At 41.6% G+C, this 25130-nt stretch overlaps 1 protein-coding gene across 1 annotated transcript; it reads right to left on the reverse strand.

Annotated features, from left to right (window-relative positions):
* On the reverse strand, positions 1–21228 carry wnt4 (wingless-type MMTV integration site family, member 4). Its single transcript, XM_084542044.1, has 6 exons — positions 20424–21228; positions 4064–4145; positions 2387–2540; positions 1912–2043; positions 1536–1678; positions 1–906 (listed from the first exon to the last, which is right to left on the reverse strand). Exons 1-6 carry the CDS (start codon positions 20639–20641, stop codon positions 436–438), a joined length of 1200 nt encoding a protein of 399 aa, XP_084398170.1. The 5' UTR covers positions 20642–21228; the 3' UTR covers positions 1–435.
* Between the last annotated feature and the right edge of the window lie 3902 nt (positions 21229–25130).

Consider the following 25130-nt stretch of genomic DNA (forward strand, 5'->3'; position numbering starts at 1 on the left):
TGTCCCTCGTTATCTCTACTTGTCTGTCCCCTCCTTCTACAACCACCCCATCAAGCTCCTTAGTCTCGACAAATAAGTTAAACATTACAAAAATAAGAAGCATCAATGACAAACCAAATAAGAGCGTGAGGGAGGCAGAAAGGAGGTAAAAGATGCTCTCTACTTGTAAAGGAACAAACAGATGCTGCAGCTTTGTAGGAAACCCCATGCCTAATCTACTGATATCCATTATGGTGGCATAAAATCAATAGGATGACCTTTGAACTCTAAGCCTTTCTGTTTGTTTGTGTTGACCAGTAGTAGGAGGGTGAGGTGGTTTCAAGCAGGAGAAGAGGGAGCGACACGTGTCCTCTTTGCTCCCTGCGATCTTGAATAGAGCAGGAATGAGGGGCATTTGTTTTGTTTCTCAGCAGTGCCCTCTGTGCCCCACCTCCATCACCGGCAAGTGTGAATCTCCACCATCTTGCGGCACTGTTTGCACTTGACGTAACAGCACCAGTGGAACTTGCAGCTACACCTGTCCACCACCTCCACCTCCTGCGTCTGGAAGCCACGGCCGCAGCACATTAGCTCACAGCCGTCTATGGCCTTTGAGGTTCTGTTACACTGGCGGCCCACCGTCCCCAGCATGCCAGGCGTGCGAGGATCGTAGTCGCAGAAATCTGGACTGGGGTCTAGGTAGACCAGATCTTCATCCGTATGAGGTTTGAACTGGGAATTACGAGGCACCAGAATTTTGGTGGAGCCTGTCTTGCGTTGCTCCACCTCAGTCGCGCCGTCAAACTTCTCCTTGATGACATTGCCCACTTTGCGGAAGGGTGGCATGGCTTTCCAGCAGGTCTTTACCTCACAGGAGCCTGACACACCATGACATTTGCACTCCACACGCATGTGGGACAAGATGGCCTGTAGAGATTCCAAAGAACATTTAGTTTACGTAACAGAACTGGTTAATGATTGCATGAAAGCTAGCTACAGTGGAAGTGTACAACAATAAATTCTACTGCTACCACAACTGGAGACTTGAGAGTTGGAGACAGTGTTGCAAGATTGGGGGGGCCTTTAAATTTCATTTTCCAGGCAAAAAGTTGGGTGGTTGAACAGTTGAACAGTGACCAGTCAAAGTCCTTAAGACTAAGAGCAGACTTCTGACCTGATTTGGATTAAGTTTGAATGACTTTAGAAGTGACTTGAAAACTCTTGCAATGAAGACTTAAATTGTATTTGGCTTGACTGGCTAGAGACTTTACTGATTTCCTTCTTTAACTACTGATGTGCGACTGAACTTTGTTTAGTCTTCAATGACTTGAATCTTGTTTTGACATTTCTCAAATGACTTCAGATCTCACTTGCACTCACCTTGAAACACCTGAGACTTGCTTTAGACTTGACTCGAATAACTAGAGGCTTGACCTGGAATCTCCTCTAATGAACTGATGCCTGACTTATACCTTAAAACCTCACCTGGTCAGTGTGTGGGATGGTTCGAGACTTCACATACAGTATATTGAAACTGTAAAAAAGCAGCGACCCACCTTTCTCCCAGCCTCGTTGTTGTGCAGATTCATGAGAGCCCGACTGGAGGACTGGCCTTTACTCCTCTCCCTCACATCCACAAAGGATTGAGAAAAGGCCACTCCATAGGCAATGTTATCACTGCAGCCTGACCACTGGAACCCTAAGAAAACACATTAAGACAGATCCAGTTTTATGTGTGAGGCACTATTATCACCCTCCAAATGTGGCCTAAACAGCATTTGAATTCAGACTTAATTTATTATTTAAACTGTCACATTGTTTAATTAATCTTACTGTTGTGTTGAAATGTAGTGAATCAGTTGGGCAGTCTGTTTTTTTTTTCTTTTCCCCTATGTGTTTGTGTGAAACAGAGAGGGAGAGCAAGAGACCTACCCTCTGGACTAACTCCATGTACATTGTGGTCACAGCCACATTTTTCCAGCTCCCCACTGCTGCAGGCCCTTGTGACCGCAAACGCCACACTGGCTGCTGAGATGGCATACACAAAGGCTGCCTCACGGGTGCCTAACACACACACACACACACACACACACACACACACACAATCACAGACACACTCAGTCATATTGTTTCATTATGTAAATGAAAAGAGCTTTTCATTACACTGAAAGTGTGTGTGCTAAAGTCTAGAGGAAGGAGCCCAGACATTAACATGTAACAGCCAATACAAATGGAAACCAGCTCAAACATTTCACAGCATATTAAAAGTGATATTTAGGGCTCAGATTTGTAAATGCATGTCAGTAGAAAAGCAGACAGATAAGTGGGTTATAGGGTTATAAACCAGCTTAAGTTGTTTCTGTCATATGAGTGGGTCTTCTGGAAACACTGCAGTGTATAGTCTTACCCTGGGTGACCACTTTGCCAAACACAGGCATGGTCTCCAGAGTGGAGCAGTTCCATCGACGGTTGCGAAACTGAAACTGACACTCATCTATAGCCAACTGCGCTCCACGACGCACTGCATCCATCACCTCCACGCTGCGTTTACAGATCTGAACCTGGAGCCGAAACACAGGAGCTGTTAGCCACAAACACAGTGCATATACTAACAAAGTACTTTCAGCTCTTATTTGAAGAATGTTTGTCCCTGATAAAAAAACATATGTCCTGGCACCTGCTTAAGTCAGTTATTAGCAAATGTTATTGTTCTGGTTTTGAGAAAAGATTTTTGAACAAGACCAAAAAACAGCGGTGCAAACAACTCGTGCAAACTATGGCTGGGGTTATAGTTACCCCCTGCTGTGGCACAGCTTTATGCTAAATGCTTATGTTGCAATCATGTTTACCTAGTATGTTCACAGTGGTAGGTTAGCATGTAAATGAGTAAAGAATTACACAATGCTGAATGCTGGAATGTCATTTTTCAGCAGATACAGAAACCCATTCACTTATATATGTATATGCAGGGAACTGTTTGCTGTTTAATTTTTAGCAAAGTGGCCCTGTACGGTTATAAGGCCTCTGACTCTGACTATCCAGACTGTCCACGAGCAACCCAAAGGACGATAAATAACAGCAACAAGACACCTATGTCATATGTTTAATAATATACACTATAGCTGCCCAAATACCATTAAAATGTAATGTAATTCAGTAGTAGATCTCAGTAGCCTTTGTTCACTTCTATGGATACTGCAACCCTCCATGTTCTTGTGAGTGTCTCTGGCCTGGAGTTGTGTGTTTCCTGTGGAGCTCCATACTACATCTGTTGTCGTGGTCTAATCAACCTGTCCAGTCTCCAACCTGCATACGCTTCCTCTTATATTCCCAAACTGTCATGTAACATCTTCAGCTATATGTTGTATTTTTATCATCATCAGATTCTACATGTAACGCTCTAGTCAGATGTATGTATCTATGACAGATGTATGTTTATCTCGTTTCTCCTGCTGTTCTCTTCTCTCTTTTCTGTCTCTACCCAGCCGGCCTCAGGCAGATGGGTCCCTCCATATGAGCTGGGCTCTGCTCAAGGTTTCTTTCTGTTAAAAGGGATTTCTTTTTAGGCTTGTTTCAGGCCAGGTTTCAGACCGGATGTTGTAAAGCAAAACATTTGTATTGTTATTGACGTTATATAAATAAAACTGAATTGAACTGAATTGGATTGAAATTAACTGAACTGAGAGACATTAGCGTATCCGGTTCTCAGTGGAGTCAGGATGCAAGAAACGAGCCACGCTTTGAAACTAAAAACAGTTGAATACTGAAGAGGGCACAGCCAGAATGTATATTATTTTGTTTTGGTCTGTGTTAACATGAAGAAAAGTGAATCAAGTGATTCTCCACTTTCGTTTTTCCTTAGGTAGCTGTACTAGTATTATGTAATAGGACCTGTTGACCCACACGCTCGTGGGATTCCATTTGATATGAGAGTAAATACAAACCTTTAAACCTTTCATATCACTCCAACAACTCTTCCCAAATCCCAAAAGCCCACTGCTGAGAATGGATCCACAAGTTTTTTGTACTTACTGAATAAAATCTTTTTCTGGACGAGAGGTATTTGTAACTCCATAAATATTACCTGTCTCTGGATGAGGCCTCGTAACCTCTCACACGTCTCCTCATCCCTGATGCTTCCCACTGACGACAGCTTTGCCAAGTACCTAAGAGGAAGTAAACACAACACAACAAAGAAGGCCACGTTAATTTGATGCATTATTCTTTTGTTCTCCAAAAAGAACAAATGTCCGTGCTGCCCCGAGCTGTAATGACTCACTCTGAATACAAAGTGGTGAAAGTGCTACAACATGGTTGAATTTTAGTCATTAATTATTGTTTAAGTCAGAGCTGGCGTGAAAATGGTTAGCTCCTGTGATGTTGTGGGAATGTTTTGGATGAACGTCAGATTCCAAGGACACTGAGAGGAGTGAAAGTGGTTTATCACACATACCGCCTCCAGGCCAGACAGGTCAGGGAGATATACTACACGCACACACAGACACAGACAGTCTAAGATGGGTGAGAAAATGGCATCAGTCTGAATGCCCTGACCCAACCACTTCCACCTCAGTCTCGTATCTCAAGTCCCAGCTGCACCTTACAGAAATAGTCTTTCTCAAACGCCCACTGATTATCTACTGCCTGCACCACTCTAAGACGTCACTAAACACAAGTTGAGTCTAAGAATTGTTATTTTTCTATAACAAAGGGGTGTGATCATTCTGACTTTGCAGTGACATTTCAGTGGACAGAGTATTCTTCTTTTGTTTGTCTTCAAACGATACAAAATAGACGACACAAAATAGAGATTTCTTGAAAACAGTTGGCATACCGTGTTATAGGAGGAAATAAAGCATATTTTGTTCACTATTCCTAAACGTACTAATAAACATCAGTTAACATGCACAGATATTGGGGATATTCATGATGAAACTATTTTTTGAGAAGGTTTCATTGACGAGAACAATATCCAGATAATCAAGCCCAGACAGCAAATGTTAGCCTGGAGAGACACATCAACTTGGTCTGGAACCCATCTGTTGGGAAGTGATTATGATCCGCCAAATATCTGCCAGACAGTTTTGCTGGGCTTTATGCAGTGATGGACAGAAGAGCAATGTGGTCACATATGTCACCTTTTTATTTTAATTTTTTTTACAACAAAATGGCTCTAATTGGTTGGAGGACTGTCCAAGTGCATGCAGAGTTGTTTTTTTCTCTGTACCACTTACAAAACAGCCCCATAATGAATCCAGGCTAGCTGTTGACGTCTGCTTCCTTTTGCCTCTTGCTCTAAAAAAAAAAATCTAACAAAAGTTCCTAATTAGGGGATTTCAAAAATAATCTAGTGTTGTTTAACAGGTTAATCCGATTGTAGCAGAAGGGACGCTTCCCTCTCTGTCTATTCAGGTCTGTTGTCGTGTGTCTTTTATTGGTCTGTGACCAGCCAATTAACTGCAGTGTCTATAACACAAAGCTGACCTCTTCCCTGTCTCCCTGAGAGTATGTACCCCCTGTTCCGTGTCACCTGACCTCCGTGAGTGTTGCAGGTTTTCCGTGTTGTTTATGGGCCGCTGATGGTGACCACCTGGTGTATTCTTGTGATGGTTGTGTGTACTTTTGTGGAATAGTTTTGTTTTGATATGATTGCAGTAGGCTGGCTGTCTGCATAACAAACCCAAGTGTATTATTTGTATTTATTGTTAATAATGAATCATTGTTGGATTGTTTTATTTCAGCTGGAACAGAAAACCGTAGCACCACCATAGCCCTCGCCACACAAAGTATAGAAATGTGTCAAGATATTTAAACAAACAGCGTTAAAGTAGAACATTTTTATACAAATAAACACATTTAGGATTCTCAAGCTTGTTTTGAAGTCTTGGTTTATGAATTCCAAAGACCACACATATCTCTGTAAAAACCTAAAGCACAAAACCAGACTGGAAAGTATTCTGCAGTCAGATTCCTTACAAAACTTTAATACGACACAAAGTCAAGCCAGTTATTATTATTATTATTTTTTTTTTTTTTTACACCAGTTGACAGAATTTAATTTATAAAAAAAGTTTGATTATTTTAGTTTAAGTTTGACTGGTGGGCCGTTCTATTTGTAATTGTGGTGGTGAAATTATTATCCTTCTAGAGGTCAAACAGCTTCCCCTGTCCCTTCACCCTCTCATCTCTACCTCTCAACAGTCCAGATAATTGCTCTCTCTCTTTCTCCGTCTCTTTGATGGACTCCTTTTTCACTATTAAACACTCATCACTGTGATAACCCAGTTCCCTGCCACTCCACCTCATCAGCTCACAACTACTCTCACAGCTGACATCAGTTTTTTCAGAAGGTTAAAGCACCAAGGCCCCCAGCCTTCATCAGACAATCTGCAATTGTTTATTATTATTATTATTATTATTAACAATGGATTAAGTAACTACAGGGGTTTGTCATAGACACCATTAACTATAGGGTATGTTTGGCATATTTAAGCAGGTTGCAAAAAATAAGCTGTAATAAACCCACTCTATTCCCACCATCAAAATAGACAAAGTTAGTGAGTTGCTGGTGAACATAAAGTAAATTTAGTGTTTGGTTGCAACAGACCCACCAATCAAAACAGAACTAAAGGTAAAGTCAATAATGGATTGCGTGGGCTGAAAACACAACAAGTAAATGAATGAATGAATGATAATGTTGTTCTATGTCTCCATGTTTAAATCATAGACTGTAAAAAAAAAAATGGAAGCCATCACAGCTCCTCAAAAGTGAAGCCAAAGCAAGTAGTCTGGTGGTTGGCTGCTGTATAGGTCATAAGCTCCAAACCCTTGGCCCAAGCTAAAACACCAAAGTACACGTCGAACATTTTTTCTTCAAGGATGGTTTCTGTCGATTATGTAGTTTATATAATACAGATGTACATTTTTCAGAAGTGTCCATTTTTCTGATTCAGTTTTGTTTTTAGTTAGTTATCTGACGCTATAGAAACAGGATGTGTTTTCAAGATGATTGAAAAATAAGTGCAGAGTATAATCCAACATTTCTTTGTAAGTGGTGGAGGTAGATCAGAGTGCAGTATTAACCAAATGCAAAGCTCTGAACAGAAGTTCTAATCTGACAAATAACTCAAAACGCCTGCCTTCATGCGCAGAGCCAGACTGTATTCTATAAAATCACTCGCAGGTTTTGTTCATAAAAGCAATGTAATGTAACTGCAGCTGCTAGATAAAGGTAGGTTAAACATACATTATCTCAATCTGAAATACTCCAAATAGCTCCAGTACTGTCACCTATGTGCACCTCCACTTTCTCTGATTAATTCATTTTTTGTACTTCTGGTTGGATGCTAACTGCATTTTACTGACCCTGCCTGTACTCTGCACAGGGACAATAAAGTTGAATCTAATCCAATTTTGCCTAATCTAATCTCGACTTTCTAGACTTGAGTCCAATAATAACAACACTGAAAAAGTCTGGTAATAACAAATAATGTCAGATAGCAGGTGTAGTGATTCATACTGTCCATGTCAGAATGTTGAACTCGAGTCAACCCCACCTTGACCGTGCTCTGATGAATGAATGTGAAGTCCACAATGTGCAGCTGCTCCAGTCAGCCATCTAGTTCATCCAGTGCACCATCACTGCAACAAGTAAAGCTGTACAAGCAGCAGACTCTTTTAAAAGTCTAATCTTACCACTTTAACAAAATGGGAAGAAATAAAACCTGCCAGTCATAGTCAAGTCCTTTGACAAATTAATGAAAAGTTGGTCATTTCACACTGATATGGAAATGTGGAAGCAAAGGATACCAGCTCTGAAAGGAGCATCAAAATGTTATGTGAATGTAAACTGTCGGGGGAAGTGTGGACCCCACTGTCTGTTCTCCAGCCCTTCAACTTCATTTCTTTCCCCTCCCAGTGTGGACCGAGTCCAACTCAGCTCTACCCCGCTCTGATTTGCTCCACTGCAGTTGCTGGGCTTTCATCAAAGCCATGTGCGGCGTTTGATCCCTCTTTGTTTTTTAGTGTAGCCTTGGGCAGGGCACTACGTTTGGGTTGAGGCATCCAGCTGGGAGACCATCAGACGGCCATAAAAAAACAACCCATGGAGAAAATGCAGGAGGACAGCGGAAAGCTGCTTCTGTGACGATCTGCACTATACACACAAAGACACAAACAGCTGAACGGCATCCCACTGGCCTGACATTCACCCTGGAAACATTTAATAAACATTGGATAAGCTGCTATTCAGGTAATTACTGGAGATGTGTGTTTGTGTGTGTATACACATGTGGGAAAGGTTCACTGAAGACCTTGGGCAAATGTGTGTGTGTTGTCAGCACTGTCTCACTTTATCTGTTCGTTCTGCTGTGTATGCCACTCACTTCCCACATGTGAGGTTAACAAAACACCTCTACAGAGGAATCAACCCCTAGAAGGACAGAGCAACACACCCACACACACACACACACCATCATCCCACATCTCATCCTCATTCCCCTCCTTCTTCTCTCTCTGCCTTTCCGGCCTCTGGTGCTTGCGTGCTTGAATCCCAAGAGCCTAAGCCCGATGGAGCCAGTGGTGTTGTGAAGGCTGCGACGTGTAATGCAACACAAACATACAGCGGCCTGCGAACGCACCACTGTCCAGGTGGAATGCTCCACACCTCCCACCCAGAGCCCTCCACGGCCTCGTGGGAGGCTGAAACTCAAAACAACAGATAATTCTAAACAGAGCACACTCTGATGATGGGGGCTGTTATCTATACATGAAAGTTAAGAATGAAAATGCTGCATCCTCAATAATGTATCTGCTATTGAGAGTATTTCACATTACTCATGTAAAGCTGTAAAGATAACTGTATTAGTAGATAAACAACTACTTTGTTGTGCTGCTGTCTATGACAAAAGAATTCAAGCTGAACGAAGACAGTGATATGAATTTGGTGACCTAAATTGTTTTAAATTGTGTTCTGATCCCAGATTCATTCGTTTGAAACAACAACAACTTAGAAAGTGCATCATCTGGTGCTATTTAAAGCATAGCTACAGCAAAATGTTATTACTTTTAGTGAGAAAAACCTGTGCACAGTATAGTCCTGAACAAGACATTTGAGAAAGAAAGGAAAAAAAAATCTGCTGGGGCCTGTTTATTAGAAACTACTTGATTTATTTATTTTAAGCAGGTCCCGTTCCATATCTCTTAACCATGCATCACTGCCTTCTCCCTTTCACATCTGTTTGTTGTTGAATCCACATCTTCTTTTTCGTTTTTTTTAACGTGATGCAATGCTAATTATGTTTCATTCAGTCAAACGTGCTGAAGATGCCGGTGTCACAAATTCTATCAACCCACTACAGAGTCAGAAAAAATGAAGACCAAAAGGAAGAGAAGCTGCAGACAGGACAAGAGCAAACTGGGGTGTGGGTTAAAAGCTTGGACACATCTGCCTGACAGTGGTGTGCTTCACCAAACCTCTTCACACAAAGTGACATAAAATGCTCGCAGACTGCAGCACACCCTCTGCAGCTCCAGTGTCTCTAATGTGTATTTACATGAAAATATCCTCATGTTTGCATTTCCAGCACTGAGCACACAGTGGGGGTACACAGTGACCGGTAAATATAGCATGGATGGGAAATGCAAGGAGGAGAGCGGCAAGAAGAGTGTGTTCTCTGCCGAGGCGCTGCATGCAGGTCTTTAAGAGCACTGCAACACTGCAGCAGGTCAAGCAGTGCAATAAGGTACGCTGAACTGAAATGATAAAGGAAGCGCTACAGTGTGCAGGCAATGCAAATTTAAAGTGTTACTAAAGGCAACCGACCTGACCTAACTCCCCTGCACCATTGTAGTGGACACTGTGTAAGCCACAGTGGCCTGTAGAGGGCGTTATTCTCTCAGTTTGCCTTCAGTCACACTTTTTCACAAGTACTTTCGCTTCCAAACATCTAAACTTCATTGTGGCTGTCCTGATGAGTTTAGATCGTGAGACTGCTCCGAACAGCCAGTGCTCCTCAGTAAACACCCCCACTGGTTACAGACGGATGAAAGCTTTTAAACCTGTGTGTATAGTTCCAGAAGATTCAAGATCGTCATGTTCAGGCTAGAGGGGACTGCTCCATAATGACAGAGATTTTAATTCAAATGTTTAAGCTGCCTATCCCAACTGAAATTTTAAATTTAGTCTTTGCATGTTAACGCTTAAGATCTGTATGTCTAAGAGTCAGCATTCAGTGATGTAAACAGTGTCTGGACATCCGTAACTTATCCGTAAACTGGCATGTCAGAAACTGCATTATGCCAATGGTGAGAGTTTCAAACTGCTATGGACCTTCTCTCCTCTGGGAGGAGTAGTCAAAAAATAATTTCCTTGTGAGTGATATCATTTATGAAGGTAAAAAAACAACAAAAACAACAACAACACTTGTACACAACAATCTAAATTTGCATGTATAGAATATGTCTGTACTTTCTGGTACTAACTCAACTTTTGTCAGTCTCATAGATGAGTGTAAAGTTCCATTATTCCATTTATTCATTCATTAAGTTAGATCAACTATTCAGATACAAGGGGAATTTTGTTTCTTTTCTGATTTGCATTTGTAAAGCTTATAAGTCACATGCAAATAATTTTGCCCCATTTTCCCCACTGTGGGATAAATACAGTATTTTCTTATCTAACAGTTTTCTCACCTAAAACTATATATAAGAAAAAATATATATACATAAAATAATTGCTATTTTCAGATGATTATATACTTCTAAAAGTTTTCTTATCTGAGTGAGAAGTAAAATGGAATGCATGGCTGTTATAGCACGAAAGCCAGCCAGAACTGTGTTCTCCATAGGTCTCAGTTGAGAGTTTATTATGCCCAACAATGATCAAAATAGATATGGACAATATCATAGACCCACCATGAGTATAATGCAATACTATTCGATAGCAACAAAACTGTCAGCTTCCTCAGTGATCACAGTTAAAGCAACATCAGTTTGAACTAAAAGCGAGCGGTGCTGTACTGTTGTATTGGACCTGAAACTGCTCACTCCTCTACTTGTTGCACATGCCAGTAAAAACCTTTTTAGATGTTGCTTTGAAACTTTTGGACTAATATAATACTTGCAGTTGTTCAGCTGCAGGGAATCATGCATTTCAGCAGGTTTTTTTTGCAAGTTTCATTGGCAGCATTAAGAAATTAACCTGCGGCATCTGGGCCACATGTTGTTTATCTTATATTATACGTGGAACATTTATTCAGCATATTAAAAATTGGCTTATCTTGTAAAAAAAATAATAATAAAAAAAAAAGTAAAAGTACTTTTCTTTTTTAGGAAATTGTATATAAAATAAAAAAGCGTTGAGTTGTTTTCTCAGGTGTTAATAAAATAACCAAATCAAAGGAAAAATAAAGCTAAACCATCAAAATGAAAAAAATAAAAATAAACCACTGGCAGCATGAAGTAGTTGGTTTAGGAACCAAAAGGGAGGCAGTGGTAATACATGGAAGAGTGGGTTATTGTATTAAATAGAGAGGTGTGTCTAATTTTGAGGGATAATATTCAAAATGGCCTCACAAATAAATGTAGGAGATGGAGTACGTTTGTGGAGAGATAAGAAGGACAGCAGTGTTTGAGGGGAAAGAAAATACAAGTCAGAGGGAGTCACAAAGTCAGGAAGAAAAGACATGAAAGTGGAAGTTAAGCAGGGATGCAGTGAAGTCGTAAGAAGAGAGAGTGTTGAAGTAGAGAGGTGAAACAATCTGATGAGCTCAATTAGCGCTGCTGCTGCTGCTGCTGCTGCTGCATGGCCTGAAGCTCATTGTGCAGCTGTGTGTGTGTGTGTGTGTGTGTGTGTTTGTGTTTGTGTGTCCACGCGTGTGTCTGGGTGTATTTATATGCTTCTGGCTCCACTAGAGCTCATTTCCCCCTAAAAATAACATGCTCTGCCAACACCGCAACCCTCACACACACATGCGCACACACACAAAAACACACTTAGACACACATTTGGGGAAGGAGGCCGTAAAACCCATGAAATTAACCTCCTGCCTGGTGTTAGTGCCGTGGCTCCAAAAAGGCAAGGAGCCAATTAGTGTACGTGTGTTTGTGTGTGTGCGCACAGGCACGCGCTGGCATATGTGTGTGTGTGTGTGTGTGTGTGTGTAATGTTCAGCTCTGTAGCACTTGGGAAACAATAGCTGTGAACAGCTGATTATTTCTAAATGTGGGACTTGCCCCTGCCGATTCCTTTGATGTGTACCTGTGGCCATCTCTGTGTCAAGGTAGTATCAGTTTGTTAGCTAGCTAACCATGGAGATGGGAGCTTGTGCAAAACGTTATCAGAACGTGGCGCCAAAGTGGCTTGATGTTTTTGTGTAGCTGGGGTTTGTTAGGTCAAAGTTGACAGCAATGTATGATCATACCAGCTTGTGAGGAAGCAAGTCTCCATATTTCTGTAAAGCATTTGTTCTTAGAGTGTGGTTTCTTTAAAATCATTTTTCTATCAAATATCAGTGTACTAATAACATAGTACATAGAACAATTAATGAAATCATTTCAGCCATTCTTTAAAGACTAGGAGTCTACAGACATGCCAGCAGGTCACCAAGGCTTGGGCACAGCATGCTAACTGGCTAACATGCTTGTTGATTCCTACAGAACACAAAGTAAACTGCACATGTGGCTCACATGTGTCATAAACCAAGGCATTAAACACATTAAAATGTTGACCTGGCGGTGGTGCTTGATAAACAGTGAAAGGATGGCCGTAGCGATTCATCCTGAGGAGGGACCATGAATGTATGTAGGCAACATTGCAGTTGTCACTACCTTTCAATAAAAAAGTCACAAACATTAACCTCATAATGGCACTTGATAAGGAAATCCCAAAAGCCAGAGGAAATTACCCTCTGAGGAAGATGAACGTTGGTAATTTCCATTTGTATTTTCACAGACTACAGTAAAAACTGCAAGGGCAGACAGACGTCTCGCACTGACATGGATGCAACGTTCCAACAGAAATTGAAATGATGGATTTTAGCCCCTCAACAAATCAGTGTGCTAAAATGCTGACTGCTGTGCAGATGGTATTCTCGAACTGGGGAAAGCTAAACACCATAAAAGGATGATAACAGCAAAATGAATACGATGATTTAAAGCAGGCAAAAGGCACTTACATTACCTTGTCTGTATTCTCTAAAAAAAAAAAAAAAAAAAAAAAAAAAAGGTGGTGTTGCATGGCTAACTTTGAAAATTCTGTTAAGTAATAGGATATTTTAAGCTTAAGCCACCAGGGGATCAAAGAGACAAAACAAACTCATGGAAAAATAGATCTGACACACCATTCATCACATTCTTAAGTTACACTCAGACACAGAGAAACATTATCATCAGAAAGTTTTTCGCTACTGTGTGTTGGAGACTCCATCAACTCCTGAAAAAAGATGTTTCCTTAGCTTTCAAGAACTTTCTAAACCACCACCAATCATTTGTTTATGCGTGGTATAATCAACTTGTTTGAGCTTGTTCACTGGAAACAGCTGATGAGAGACAATGAGAACAGAGGCAATGAACCGGTGTTCTGGCGAAATAACCAAAGCATAATGTAATAGTGGTCAAAATGGGCTTAAAGAGGAGAAGAATGCATTAAGATGCCACGAGACTTTAAAAAAAAAAAAATGTAATTTGTCTGTAGTTCCTAGAGATCTTTAGGATGATAACACAGCCATGACTGACTTAAGAGCAGAACGAATTTGAGATAATCTGTTTTGGGGAATTAATTTTGATCATGGCCCATGGGGAGCACAAGGAGTGAGCTGATGATGATATGAAGGAGAACACCCACGCACAGGTTCCATGTAGAGGGTTAGCGTCTAATATGTACTTTGAAGTTTGGATCAGTTTATTTTCAAACTGCAGACCAATATGCAGAAGGATCACACCATCCACACTGGCCATCGACATGCTGATATTCTGACCCATGCGTGCTCTCTGAGTGCTTGGGCCACAGTCATTACTGAGCTCAGCCTTCATTTTTTAGTTTTTAAAATTTTGTCATTGCATCTTGCACAATTGTGACTATCACATAGACAGAAATGTCCACAGACAGACAGAAGGACAGCACATAAACTTCAGGTTATTAGAGTATCAGCAACACTGTTGTGGCTGGTTATTAAAAAGGAGCAAGATCAGAATTCAAATGATCTTTTATATTGTTAAAATATTAGGTAGAAAGGTACAGAGGTAATGAGCGTCAAAGACACATTTGTGGTTGTTTTCATTTTCACATTTAGTTTGGACAGATAAGATCATAAGCTGGCTTGTCAAATTGACATCGCTCATGTGCGGCAGGCAGGTTTGGGCATGCACCATTAACGCTCCTGCTTACTGTTTACACAGTTAACACACATGTGTGGGGCCTCTGTGCTGTACACAAAGTATGTATGAAGAACTCTCTGTGTGTAAGGTTAGCACTAATGCATGATTCTGATCTATCTGAAAAATAGAATCACCTTCTTATAAATTTTTCAAGCTCCTGCAATGTTGCACTATAAGATTAAGGTAAATAGTTGGCACTGATGCCTCACAGCAAGAAGGTTTCTGGTTTGAATCCATGGGCCGACTGGTTCCTTTCTGTGTGGAGTTTGCATGTTCTCCCTGTGTCTGCGTGGGTTCTCTCCAGGTTCTCCAGCTTCCTCCCACCGTCCAAAGACATGCTGGTTAGGTTCATTGGTGATTCTAAATTGGCCGTAGGTGTGCATGTGAGTGTGAATGGTTGTCTGTCTCTCTGTGTTAGCCCTGCGATGGACTGGCGACCTGTCCAGGGTGTACCCCACCTCTCGCCCAATGACAGCCGGGATAGGCTCCAGCAGACCCCGCGACCCTTAAGCGGGTACAGAAAATGAATGAATGAATGTTTGCCAGTTTGTCCTCCTGACACTGACACCATTAAAGTTTGACAAAAGAACTTATAGTGGTTCCTGATTGCATTGTACCTATGGAGTTACCTATGGAGTCATAAAGAGAGTGGGGTGTCCATCATTTCTGAGTGATTAAAGGTTTGTTTGAAACACATTGAATCTAAAAATAAGTGTCACGTGTGTTCAACTTTGACAGATTTATGACTCCAATTTTGTCACCTATTGTGGCAACACTGCAATGATCATGTTACCATTTTCATAGAAAGCCGGCACACAGGACTTTCTCTGCATCTGCATATGATCAACATATTTTTCAAGGAAATCAGAGGCACGAGCTCTCCAAATAACCCATACGGACCCCTCTGTGGTTCTGCCAGAACCATCTCCCCTCTTTCAGCCGCCCTGGTGTTTCCTTGTCAGCCTGAGATGTCCTGGCTGTAATCTGGGCTTCCTAAGCCTTTCCCCATGGCTCTAAGTGTGCCACAATAATTGTATACACGCTGGTAACAAGAGGGCTCAAAATAACATGCCACAGGTTTCCCTCATATGTGTGTGTGTGTGAGAGAGAGTGTGTGTAAAGAAGCGTGAGGCGCCAGCATGTACTGAAACGCCAAGGTCTCGGCTTTCTCTGGTTACCCATCAGCTGCCATCTCTTTAGCATGGTTTTCCAGGACATATGCATATATGTTCACACACCGACACTGACTCACATAAAGTAACAGACAAATAAAGGGGACACGCTTTGCTTTCAACCTACACTATGATGGACAGTGCTGACATGCTGTCAGGGAGTTTTCTGACATTATTGAGAGTATTCAAAACATCGAGTAATGTGAACTTCCAGTGGTATCTTGGTTACTTTGCTTCTCTAGCTCTTTGATCATATTGACAGTAGCACAGGGAATCCACACTTGATCCCTCTGTTCCTGAGTGAAGCGTTTTAAAAGCAAACACTCAACTCTGTCCAGCTTTTGAAGGGGATGTGCTTTCTCGAGCCAATAAATGGGGATGTTAATACTTTCTCCAGAGAAGATTTATGACAGTTTAACTAAACAAATAAATGAAACAGAACAAGGATACATTTTTTGGGGGTGGGGGCTTTTCTTTAGTCTGACATGCAGGAATGCATCTTTAAAATACTAGTGAATAAAAACCTCAGTTTTGGCCAGACTTGCTTTATATTAATACCTAAGCACCTTACCCATTAACAGGTATTATTATGTTTACCATGTTCACCATTTATTTTAGGATCTTATCGTTCCAGAGTTTGAAAATTAGCATTGAACGGTTCAGTTGAGGCTGATGGCAATGTTAATGGTTTTGCAGGTATTTGGTCAGGTGATGGCACTAGAGCAAAACTATGTAAGATTTTAGAACTCAACCTGCGTAGGCCTCGGATCTGTATTCACTGCAATCCATCCAACAGCTGTGGTTTCACTCAAAACCACAAATGTCAAGGTGACACTTGAAGAAAAGCTGGATATATCCTCAGGGGACCATGGGTTTCTGTACCAAATTTCAAGGCAATCCATTTGATTGTGGTCAAGATATTTTATTTAAAAACAAACCTCTACACAGAGGACAAGTTAACAGATTACTCAACTCAGTCATAATCTGAGGACCATGAATGTCTGTAAGGAATTCTTTAAAATGTTTTGGACATGGACCCTGGACCGAAAAAATAATACCTCATTTCAATTCTATGTCATACAGTTGCATTTATTTATATATGGACAGTTTCCATCAACAGTTGTACAGATATTCATGGTTCCCAGAGGGTGAATTCCCCCTTTAGTCTTAGAGATAAAAAAAGTGTCCAGCTCCCTATTTTAGTTCCATTTGATCTGGTATACAGGCATGAACTGTATTTCGATATCTAATCTGAATTCTGACATTCCGTCCATGGGTGCATTTCATTCATTCATTCATCTTCTGTAACCGCATTCACACTCACATTCACACCTACGGCCAATTTAGAATCACCAATGAACCTAACCAGCATGTCTTTGGATGGTGGGAGGAAGCTGGAGTACCCGGAGAGAACCCACGCAGACACAGGGAGAACATGCAAACTCCACACAGAAAGGAACCATGGATTCGAACCCGGGACCTTCTCGCTGTGAGGCATCAGTGCTAACCACCTCGCCACTGTACCCCCTACGGGTGCATTTACACTTGGTAAAACATTTTTTTGTCTTTCTCGATTGTGCCCACAATTTGATCCCATCTCAGCATGCAAATAAGTTGGTTATTGATACACAGTGTTAGGAAAAGAGATTGCATTTACTTCACTCACTATGTGAGCTTGACCAATCCTCCAGAGTGGTCTGGATGAGCTGATCAGTTTCTGATCAACTTCTTAAGTGACCAGTTTCTCCAAAGACTAGCAGTCAGTGTGGTAATTTCTGAGTGTGTGCCACTGTTGGGGGAGATTCCAGTTCATTTACTCAAATATGGAAACCACGAACACACACACACATACAAAAGCCCTGTGTGCAGGTGCAGCAGAATGAGTAGTGAAGGGTAAGGAAGAAGAGGAGTGGGAGGAGGAGGAGGAAGAGGAGAAGGAGGGTGATGACAGACAAACTAATGAAAAATGGTATTCAGGTCCTCGCTCGCCAACCAGGACACTAAACATGACTCAGCAGCCACAGGGATCGGGGAAATTGATCACATCCCGGCTGACGGGCTAAAGGTGACAGGCAGAGCCATGGGTGAGGTAAACAAACAGTCCGGTTCAGCCTGTGCTTGAATGTGACGCAAGAACAGCTGAGAGGCGGGACGAGCAGTTCTGCTTGGAATCAACAGAGATTTTAGGAACAGTACTGTAGAATGCAATGATCTAGTTCATCATCAGCTAATATGGAAAATTATAGTCATAATGGTGAAAGTGAGTAATAGTGTTCTAAAAGTTTTGCTATTGAGATTAACACTTTTTTTTGTCCAAACAGACAGCAAGACAACGCACAAGAAGACAGATGCAGTTTACTCTCGTAAAACAAAGCTAGAACTATTTTGATTACCATTTAATCAAAATGTCTGCTGGTAATTTTTTGGTGAGCAAAAATTTTAAACATAAGATGGAGTGTCCCTGTGTGCTTTGATGAATGTACATACTGTATTTAAACTGCATGTAGAAGAATGTGATGTCTTTTGGGGATATTTTGATTTGGCAACTGTATCTGCAGAATGTGTTTTCCCTACCAAAAGAGAAGAAATAAAATACATCATTTATTCCTTGATGTTATTTACCTATTTATGTGTACTTTTTAATTTCAGTATTTTTGCTGTCATTTCTGGTTGTTTTAATTCCTCTCTGCTCCCTGTTTGTGAGCACTGCACGTCTCCAGCTGATGACAGCTAGTTACGGTAAACGTTTTCCTTTGCAGCTCTTTTGCTGATAGTGTTACGGCTGGATGTCGGAGAAGAAATACTCTTCTCGGCTCAATAAGACTTTTAACATTCGACTCCATGCGATGTTGCAGACTCTGACCACTGAAGGTCATATATAGATATTGTCTGCTGTAAGTTTACGTACACAATGCATGTTCACTAAAATGATTTGTGCATGTGTGAATATAGATTTTCAAGAGCTCACAAGTGAAACTATATAAACTAACTATCCACTGCAACATGCAGTCTGACTATACCGCATGACACGTTCCAACTTCCAGCACAGACACAGAAGACAAAACAACAGTCAGTCACAGCACTTCCTTGTTGATGACATGCATTACGTTCCAGTATTTGAAATGTTTGATTAACAGCACAAGAAAAATTAGCGAATAAATCCGCTGCAGTTTCAGTAATACCAGATGTGTTCCCCTGCCTCTTGACAGTTTAAATACGGGCATTTGAGAGATTAAGTCAGACAAACAGAACTGAAACAAGGAGTTAATCTGATACCTGAATCATAAAAACTAATGAATCCTGATCCAGCAACGTACTGCTGTGGTAGCTGCCCTTTTAATCAGTAGTTTTAGCAGTTTGATGTTACGTCCCCACTTGTTAGCAGCAATATCCTAACTACTTCTCATCCTTTGACCCTTGCTGAGACGTTGAGGACTTACATACAGTCCACACACCCCCACGCGCAGATTTGCCTCAACAGTATAATGCTGTGGAGCAGACCGGCAGCTTAGCAGCCTGCCTGTACATGCCTGCTCTGTGCTGCTGTCACCACGCCTTCAGCCCCAAACAGCACAATTACCCTGCACTCAGTGACAGAGTTCAAGGTAGGCAGTGCTGTTTTGCAGGGCTTTAATTTGACTAACTCTGATGAGTCTGTCAACAGGAACAGTTAGGCTGTCTGCAGCACTATGCCAATGGCAACAGGGCAAGCTATTATAAATGTGACGGGGCACTATTACAAAGGAATAGGAGAAATAAAAATACAGATCTGACAGTGGGCATCCTCGCTTTGAGAGCATCGGAGTGATTTGTAATAAAAACTCTCAGTGCCAGGTATCATGACACCGACGCCAGTCAAGAGGAAAGGGAGAATAAGTCATCCCTAAATGATAACTGCTGCTTGTAAATTTGCTGATAGTAAAAAGAATGAATGGCAGCAGAAAATGGAGCGGAGCCTGCGAAGGAATGCAAAAACCCACCTAACCACCTCCCACAGGCAGCCGGGAGAGCAGGCACACACATGCGACCCAACCGACCGGCCCCCAGGAAGAGGTGGCATGATTCAGTTTATACGGAGGCAGGCCATGCGTTTACAGGATAGAACTGCTTGCGCATCCCCTAAAAGAAATGCATACACGTGTATAATATTCTCATATAGCTTTTATGGCTTTGTTGGGCTTTTTATTATTTCTAACATCGCAATAAGATTTGTTTTATGGACATAAATAGTTTTAGACATTAACATTTGAACATTTTAGCATAGATAACAATAGTGTCTCTGTAAATTAAGTAGGTATTAGGTGACTGGTACTTTTTTAAGGATGCAAGTCTAGTCTGATTTAAGAAACTAAAGATTTATTCACTGTAAATTTGTAACAGTTTGCACTAAAATCATCTTCTTTCTTTCTATCAGGTTATCAAATTTCGGTGTAAAAACATGCAGTAAAAAAAAAACAAAAAAACAACTGCAACACGTCTCCAGGCTATATATGTAAATGTAATTGCACCTACCGAAAATGTATACAAAATGCTGCTTATTTTTTAACAAGAATATATTTTATCTATTTCTAAGGAAATCTGCAGAACATGTGCTTTTTTTTAGCTTGAGTTGTAATCTGTAAGGGTATTTGCGTGGGGCGGGAGGGGTTACGCGGTGTAGGTAAGTTATTAAGTCAGAGAGAGAAAGCCAGCGTGGGTGTGTTTGTGTGTGTGTCCGTGTGTGTGATGGTTAACAATTAACCTGAGCGACCGCTGAGTCGGAGGGAAAGAGGTCAGAGGAAGATGGTGTGAAGATGAGGAGGAAAATAACAGAGCAGGTGAATTGGCAGAGTAGAGGCGGAAAGGTGAAAGAGTTGCGGTCCACTCTGTAAAAGCAGGATCAGAAATGTGACTTACAGCCAGTTGCTCGCGTTGGCCGAGAGGAGCGCGCAGCAGAGCATCAGGACGCACCGCAAAACATATTCCTCAGTCATCTCGAGAGGAAAGGATGGGAAGTCACTGAGAGCTGAAATAATCCCGATGTGCGCAATAGGTCGGCGGTGGTAAGAAGGGAAAATTAAAAGGATGTGTCCGGTCAACGATGTTGCTCCATCGTCCCGCATCCAGGGGCTCATTCACCGGGGAGACGCGCGGTTTCACGGTCCGTCTGCCCGGTTCTCCCGTCCCTCTTGTCACTGCGCGCTCAGAGGGGACAGGGAGAGGGGGCACAGAGGTATGCTGTAAAATATATATGGTCAAAACTCTGGAGCCACTCGGACTGAATAGACCCTTCTTCTTAATCGTTTTCCTTCTCAGTTTCACGTTAACGCCGCGTCCGGAGAGCTCGTGAAGAGGCTGTCAAATAAAGCAAGAAATGAACGAGCCAAATGAACTTCTTCTCCTGTCCACTTGTAGGATCACCGGCATGCGCGTCCCCTTCTCAGATGAGCGGGTTGCTCTGCTGTCACCGTGCCGCGAGATCTCCAACTCTGCCCCGACACAATCACATACACTCTGAGCGTAAAAACGCACAGTCCCACCTCAGTCCCTGTGTCTCCGTGCGTCTGTCAGAGGAGAGAGCGTGTGCGCTGACTTTAGCTGAGGGGCGGTGCGAGGATATAGAGGTATGGCAGCGAAATGGGAGTTTTTTTTTTGGGATGAAGGAGGCGGGTTTATTGCGCTTCTAAGGTACTGTGTTTATGTGTGGGTGTGTGTATGTGTGTGGACGAGACTGTGTGTGTTTTAGAGGTCTCCTGGGAGGATGCAATAGCACAGCCATTCACTAATGCCCTCCCCAGCCACCCTCCACTCCTGTCCAACACACACACACACAAACGCACTTCTTGGCAGCGTCTTGCTCTCCCTGTCACACACTCAACCAAATATTCTGCGGTCAACAGGCTATTTAAAGCTTGGCTGCAAAATGTCTACATTTGAAACCAGAAAATCCCAATAATATGACAAATGTCAGCTCCACACTATTGATTGATGCAGATGTTGTAGGAGGATAATAAGGTGAGGCAGCCATTCAGGCCTCATGGAAGACCACTGAGGACTCTGACTCACCTGATCCTGGCCAAGAAGAAAAGAAGGAGGACTGAAGACTGTAAGATGATATTGAAAATTATTTGCATAACAAAAACATTTAAAGGCAGAAAAAAACACATCTGCCTTTTTTATTGCCCATGAATCAGCACTGCCGGGGTCCATCACTTCAAACGACCACAGAACTTTATTTTTAACCGTAGTGAGAATCCCAGAGTTTCTAAGCATACCAAACATGTCAAACTGAATTATGGAGGAAAGGTATATAAAAAGATACACAAACATGAAGAATATTTCTGTATAAGATGCCACAGCTATAAGAAACATGACGGTGCATTAGGTGTGTGATAAAACAGAACAAGTAGGAGATTTACTTTATGTCAATAAGGGGAAATCTGAGTGGTTACAAAGATGCTTAGTATCCACGGCAAAATAAATATTGTCTGTACAGACATAATTCCCACAACACATACTTTGCTCTAAACCAGTGTGCATATGTGTGTCAGTATGTATTCTGTGGATATGATACACAGGAAAAGAGTCTTTATTGATCGTCATCAAGACATTGCAGCTTTAAAAAGACAAAAAAAGACAAATGCAGGGTGAAAAAAATAAGGAAACACACCTTTCCTCCCATTTTGAGCATATATATGCACATTAGATAAACAGTTAATACATGGTTTGCATGCATAGCTCAATATTAGGCAAGCTGCAATCAAATGCATGTGCTAATTAATGCAGGATCACCTTTTGGACGCCCACGAGTGAAGGCTGCTGTGTAAACAGGTAATGTATGACAGTATAAGCTTACTGAAACACAGCTGTAATAAGCAGAAGTTGTAGATGCTGGCAAATGCTGCACATCCGAAACACATGCAGATGTCTTTATTTCCACTTTCAGCTGCATTATTGTGTGTTACAAAACCATTAAATAGGGGGACTTTGGTTAAAAGAGATTAAATGGCAGTGTTGCGCTGGCTGTCAGTGGCTGTCACTGCTGTCACTTTTCTTTGTGCCTCTGAATATATGAGTGTAAAGTAAAAATCCACTGCTGGTGTTTGGGTGTTTTCAGTCTTTCTGCAAATCACCCAAATTGTTTGAATATATTCTCATATTAAAGCTTTTTTTAAAAAAAATTGCACAGCGTTCAGTGCAATCTTATGTCATATGCAGCAATCAAGACATTTCTGTAAAACATAATGGATCAGGGACATTTGAATGCAGCAACCACGCTTTCCATGGAGAGGGAACTAGTCAAGGACATGTCTGTTTCTGACTAGTTATGTTCTTTTGTGAGTAATGTGATTACAGCTATTACAATAAATGGCTGAATTCTAAGTGTTGTAATTCATCGCACATTATTTATCCCCAGTGCATCTGCTCTTCATCATGGATTGTCTGCACCTAAAATGAAATTTGTGTGATGATACTGAGTCAGGTGATTGTGAGGAGTCTGTTCGTCATTGTAGAGTCAAATTAATTACAGACATTGGCAACATCAGGGTACTGGTGTTCACAAGCTCTGTAGGAGAAGTCCTTGTGTTGTCATCTAGTGGTTACTGGTGGTATTGCTACCTCAGCTGAATAGCATAAATCGATTTTCAACGGAATGTGACGATGTCGAGTTAGCCTGTTGTTAATTTACCCATTCACCGGGTCACCTCAGACATAACTGCAACAATTGCCGTCCCTGAGAGACTTTGCAGGAGCCACGAGGTTGGTTTGTTCTAAGAACCATTATTCCAGCTGGACTGTCTCTGGACATAATCAGCGTATTGTTGTACATTCTGCACACTCTTGTATGTTGTTGCAGCTCTACCACAGTTCCTTGCATGGACAGGGTTTTGTTTTGGAAAGCTAGCTAGGCTGGTAGTTGTGGTTGGTGAGATAGGTAAAGAAAAGAAAAGAAAAGAAAAGAAAAGAAAAGAAAAGAAAAGAAAAGAAAAGAAAAGAAAATAGTGGCCATGTCTACTTTGTTGTAATTTCTAGTGTTGAATTAGTGTCATTCCACAATGAATTGTACTTTTGAATGTAAAAACAGTTGACCTTATTACTTTTCCACAATTATTTTAACAGTAACATCTGTAAATAAGCTAATGAAGTAGTGTGAGCTAACTAGCAACCAGGTGCTAATTCGCAAGGATATTGTTACCCCACAGAAACATATGCACTGTACTATATAAGCAATAATAAAAATAAAAAAAGAAAATCAGTGGCTATTCTATAATAAAAACTAGGCATACACAAATGTAAATATAAGAATAAGTAGTTAGGATATTGCTGAGGGTCTGAGCCTGTAGAAATCTAAGCGCTGATGCCATGGGGTCTTCAAATCCACTCATTTTATATATATATATAAAATTTGTAAGTGTTGCAGTGACAACAAAAAGTTTCCTAAAGTATAAAGTACCTTTCTAGATGAATTCTGAAGACAATGCACCTAAAATGATACACGTTTCCATCTGACAGAACACTGCAACTGCTAAAAAAGGTTTAAATATGTCACTCAGTGTAAAGAAGTAACCTCATATATAATGTGCAGTATGTAATTTTGTAGGATACTGAAACCTGAAAGCTACTATTAATATGAAAAGAAAGACAGTTAGCATGTATGTTATACCAAGTGAGAGCAGTACTGGTTTCAGTCAGTACACACAGATGTGGAAAGATCCAGAGAAAACTTCCAGACAGGAGACCTCAGCAGCAGCCTCTCGCCACACATGGGCTCATTCTTAAGCTTGTGTGTGTGGTGGTGGATGAGGTTTGGGTTCTGTGTGTGTGTGTGTGTGTGTGTGTGTGTGTGTGTGTGTGTCGTCTAATCTCATTTCACTTGTTGGGTTTTAGGGAGCTAAGAATACACCCTGCTGGGACGAGACGCTGCCGCCGCACCACCATCTGTGCGCAGTGTGGATCCTGCCTGCCACACACACACACACACACACACAGCGCTGTAGGGTTGAGTAAGACAAGTCATCTCTCAGATTTTAGATACTTAAAGATAAGATAAATGTGTACTGATGCCCGCTGGGAGATATTACTGCTGCAGCCAAACTAAATGAATTCAGCTGTGGAAAAAGAGTCAAATATGAGCCCATAAACAGAGTATCAACTAAACACTGAAAACAGTAACTGACAAGAGGCTCTTAAGTTCTCTCATGTGAGTGGAAAGTCTTCAGGTACTTCAGAGAAAAAGCCACAGAGTCGGGGCTTCTAGACAGCCGAGCAGGGCCCGTGTGGGAACCTGCTGACCTACATTCTGGGTCCGACGGTTCGTTCCAAAGTCTTCGTTCCCAGTGAACCCGTTACTGCTTCACAATGAGACAGATGGCACCTGCACCTACAGGGGAATGTGTAAGAACTCACGGAGAGAGCGTCAGGGCTACCGCCGATCAGTCTGCTGCTGTCAAGGCTTCGGCGTCTGTTCCTGCGAAATGAAAATGATGTGGGAAACCGCCCGAGTGCATCCAGGTCGTTCTTCCAAAAGGTGACCTGCATCAGTCCTGCTGCTGATTGGCCAACAGAGGGGGGGAGTGAGTAAAGGAGCTTGTTGATAAGGAACAGGAAATCACGAATTCATAT

Source organism: Chelon labrosus (genome assembly GCF_963514085.1).
Source record: "Chelon labrosus genome assembly, chromosome: 4".
NCBI classification, from domain to species: domain Eukaryota; kingdom Metazoa; phylum Chordata; class Actinopteri; order Mugiliformes; family Mugilidae; genus Chelon; species Chelon labrosus.

Coding starts and splice junctions, on each gene's coding strand:
- wnt4 (XM_084542044.1), bottom strand. CDS start 20,641: ATGAGCCCCTGGATGCGGGACGATGGAGCAACATCGTTGACCGGACAC. Junction 2,044..2,386: donor TGGCAAAGTGGTCACCCAGG/GTAAGACTATAC, acceptor TGTGTGTGTTAG/GCACCCGTGAGGCAGCCTTT. Junction 907..1,535: donor ACAACGAGGCTGGGAGAAAG/GTGGGTCGCTGC, acceptor GAATCTCTACAG/GCCATCTTGTCCCACATGCG.